Source organism: Oxyura jamaicensis (assembly GCF_011077185.1).
Source record: "Oxyura jamaicensis isolate SHBP4307 breed ruddy duck chromosome 1 unlocalized genomic scaffold, BPBGC_Ojam_1.0 oxy1_random_OJ89499, whole genome shotgun sequence".
In the NCBI taxonomy this organism is placed as follows: Eukaryota; Metazoa; Chordata; class Aves; order Anseriformes; family Anatidae; genus Oxyura; species Oxyura jamaicensis.
In genome coordinates this window covers 1-2,406 of record NW_023303125.1, presented here as the reverse complement: position 1 = coordinate 2,406, position 2,406 = coordinate 1, and the positions used below count along the sequence as shown (strand labels likewise).

Here is a 2,406-nt window from a genome sequence, read left to right as displayed (position 1 = left end):
TTTTTCTTCTTGCATAAACAAGGGCCTTACTCAAACTTCCATTATCAGTTTATATTCACATATGTATTCATTCAGACAGGATTCATAAGTATCATTCATGAAAGGTGAGAAGCTAAAGAACCAGCAGATAGTTTGTAGCTGGTTCTTTACTTGCAGTTGTAGTCTTCTGTAGCGTTTTGTCAATTTTCTTAAAAAACGGAAAAGTTGTACATCAGTGTTTGAGTTCCATTACACACTACCCAAATGACTAACCAAAGAGAAAGAATAATACAAAACAAGAGGTTAAAGGAAATTGCTCCGAGCTAATTACTAACTCACAGAGGTGGGAGGAAAAACATGACAGTTTGATTTAATGTGCTTACACACAAGCAGCTAAAATATCCTTTCTGTTGCCTTTCCAGGTGATGGTAATACAAATCCTACAAAATGTAATAATATGAAAAGAGAGGGAGACACTTCAGGAAGGAGAGTGTCAGTAGAGGGTATTAACAGAACAGAGCATAGATCCTTTGAGAATGGAGGTAATGTACTTTAACATTGTCTTCTCATTGCTGAACATCGTGTGGTAAAATACATTTGCCGTAAATGAGTATGTGTATATGAAACTTCACGATTTAAATATAAAAGAATAAGTCAAATGCAGATTTTTTTGTCTGTTACTCATGCTATATGCACTTCATATCATAACGCACCATTAATTGTAACAATTAAAAGTATAATTTATGATTCCACTTGCTTTAAGTCTCTAGTAAAACAAACAAACAAAAAAACAAAAAACCTCTATGCTGATTACAACTGACTTTTTCCTGCTTAATTTTGGAAAATAAATGTCTCTCTGAAGTCATAAAAATGTGTAGGAGTGACAAGTTAGTATGCTTTAAAAACCTGTTAGGTGAGACTATCCCTAGTTACGATGAATAGGCTTTGTATTTTTCAGTTATCGTACAGTGAAATACTAAAGCTTCAATCCTGCATCTTTTTGCATGGGAGCTGATTTCTCTGAACAACCAGAGTTGAACTTAATGAAGACGTAGGGTCTTGCCCCATTGAGCTTAGTCTAGAACCATGTAATTAAGGTTAAAGAATGTACTATTATCCTTGAGGTTGTGTTTACTTAACAGTATTTACTCATTTTTCTTCTTAAGTACTTAGTAGGAATAATAATTACTGTATTATTCTTTTTTTTTCTTCCCTTAGTTTGTCAATGCAAAATAATGCAGTACCGTGCTAGGGATGCTTGGTCTAGCTTTGAGCCAACTGGTATGCATCTACTAGCTCCAGAACTGTAGGGAACAGTACTAATGTAACTTAAATATTAACTCTTTTACTACAACTTTTATGTACGGGATGTGTCTCTCGTTTAGGTGTTCTTCACTGTCATCAGTAACAAGTTACCACTGAGAAGCAATCCTACAATTAAATCTCTGCTCATACCCATGTTGATTTAACGCTTTTAAAATGTTAGATGTTTATCAGTTTTATTCTTCTTTTCTGGTGGGCCTTAATGAATCATCTGTTTGTTGTTTTTGTTTGTTTGCTGGTTGTTGTTTTTTTTTTTTTTTTTCAGATTTTGTTTTGCATTTCTAAATTCATTCCAGTGAAAATGTAATTCTAAAAATCTCAACTTATGTGTGTTGTCCACATTTGATTTTTCACTGTGTTCTTTGGTGTTGATGATTTTTTGATACTAATTTTCTGTAGGAGGTGATTCTTTTGTGGCACAGAGAATCATAGTTGCTGAAGGCAAAAGAAATGAGGCCCTACCTTTAGAAAAAGCACCATTTGCATCAAATTATTCAAACGTAAAAGGTATTTAATTATTATGTATTTTCTGATTTTTAGATGAGATTTCTTTTCCTGTACTAATGAAGATTTCCTCATTCTTAATGGGAAGCATTCTGAGCCAGAACCAATCAAAGTAATAGTACTAGCTCAAAGTACTGTGTTTTTAGACAACTTTTGAGTTTTCTGACAAGATTTTGAGACCCTGAAGTCTGCTAGAGGAAATGTAGCAGTTTTTGCTTTCCTTTAGTGGGATGATACTTTAAAAGGAATTAAGGTGAGAAAGAACATTCTTCACCCAAGGAGACCTGTGTATGAAGTGGGAGATGGGTTTTCCAAAACATTGTAGCATTTCTCAATAAGAAAATGTTGTGTGCTTTTTGAAAAAAAATAAATCTGTGCTATTTTAACTCCTTAGCAACAAGCCGCTCTGAATTCGCAAAGAAGCATCATTTTAAGGGAGTAAAGAAAAAGACATGGAATTCTGAGGAGCCAAGAAACGTATCTAATACAGTAACAGGCAAAGGTATTTTTAGAAAATGGTTGGCTTGTTTGTTTTTATTTACTAAACTATTGGATGATTTAGTGCTGCCTAGTTCTGTTCCTCGTGTTAGATATGGACAA

At 33.8% G+C, this 2,406-nt stretch overlaps 1 protein-coding gene across 1 annotated transcript; it reads left to right on the top strand.

Annotated features, from left to right (window-relative positions):
• Positions 1–380: 380 nt before the first annotated feature.
• Positions 381–2,308, top strand: LOC118156865 (uncharacterized protein C12orf50 homolog; the record flags this gene model as incomplete). Its single annotated transcript, XM_035311094.1, has 4 exons — positions 381–521; positions 1,198–1,260; positions 1,702–1,809; positions 2,201–2,308. Coding segments are annotated over exons 1-4 (364 nt in total), but the record flags the coding sequence as incomplete, so codon positions are not given.
• Between the last annotated feature and the right edge of the window lie 98 nt (positions 2,309–2,406).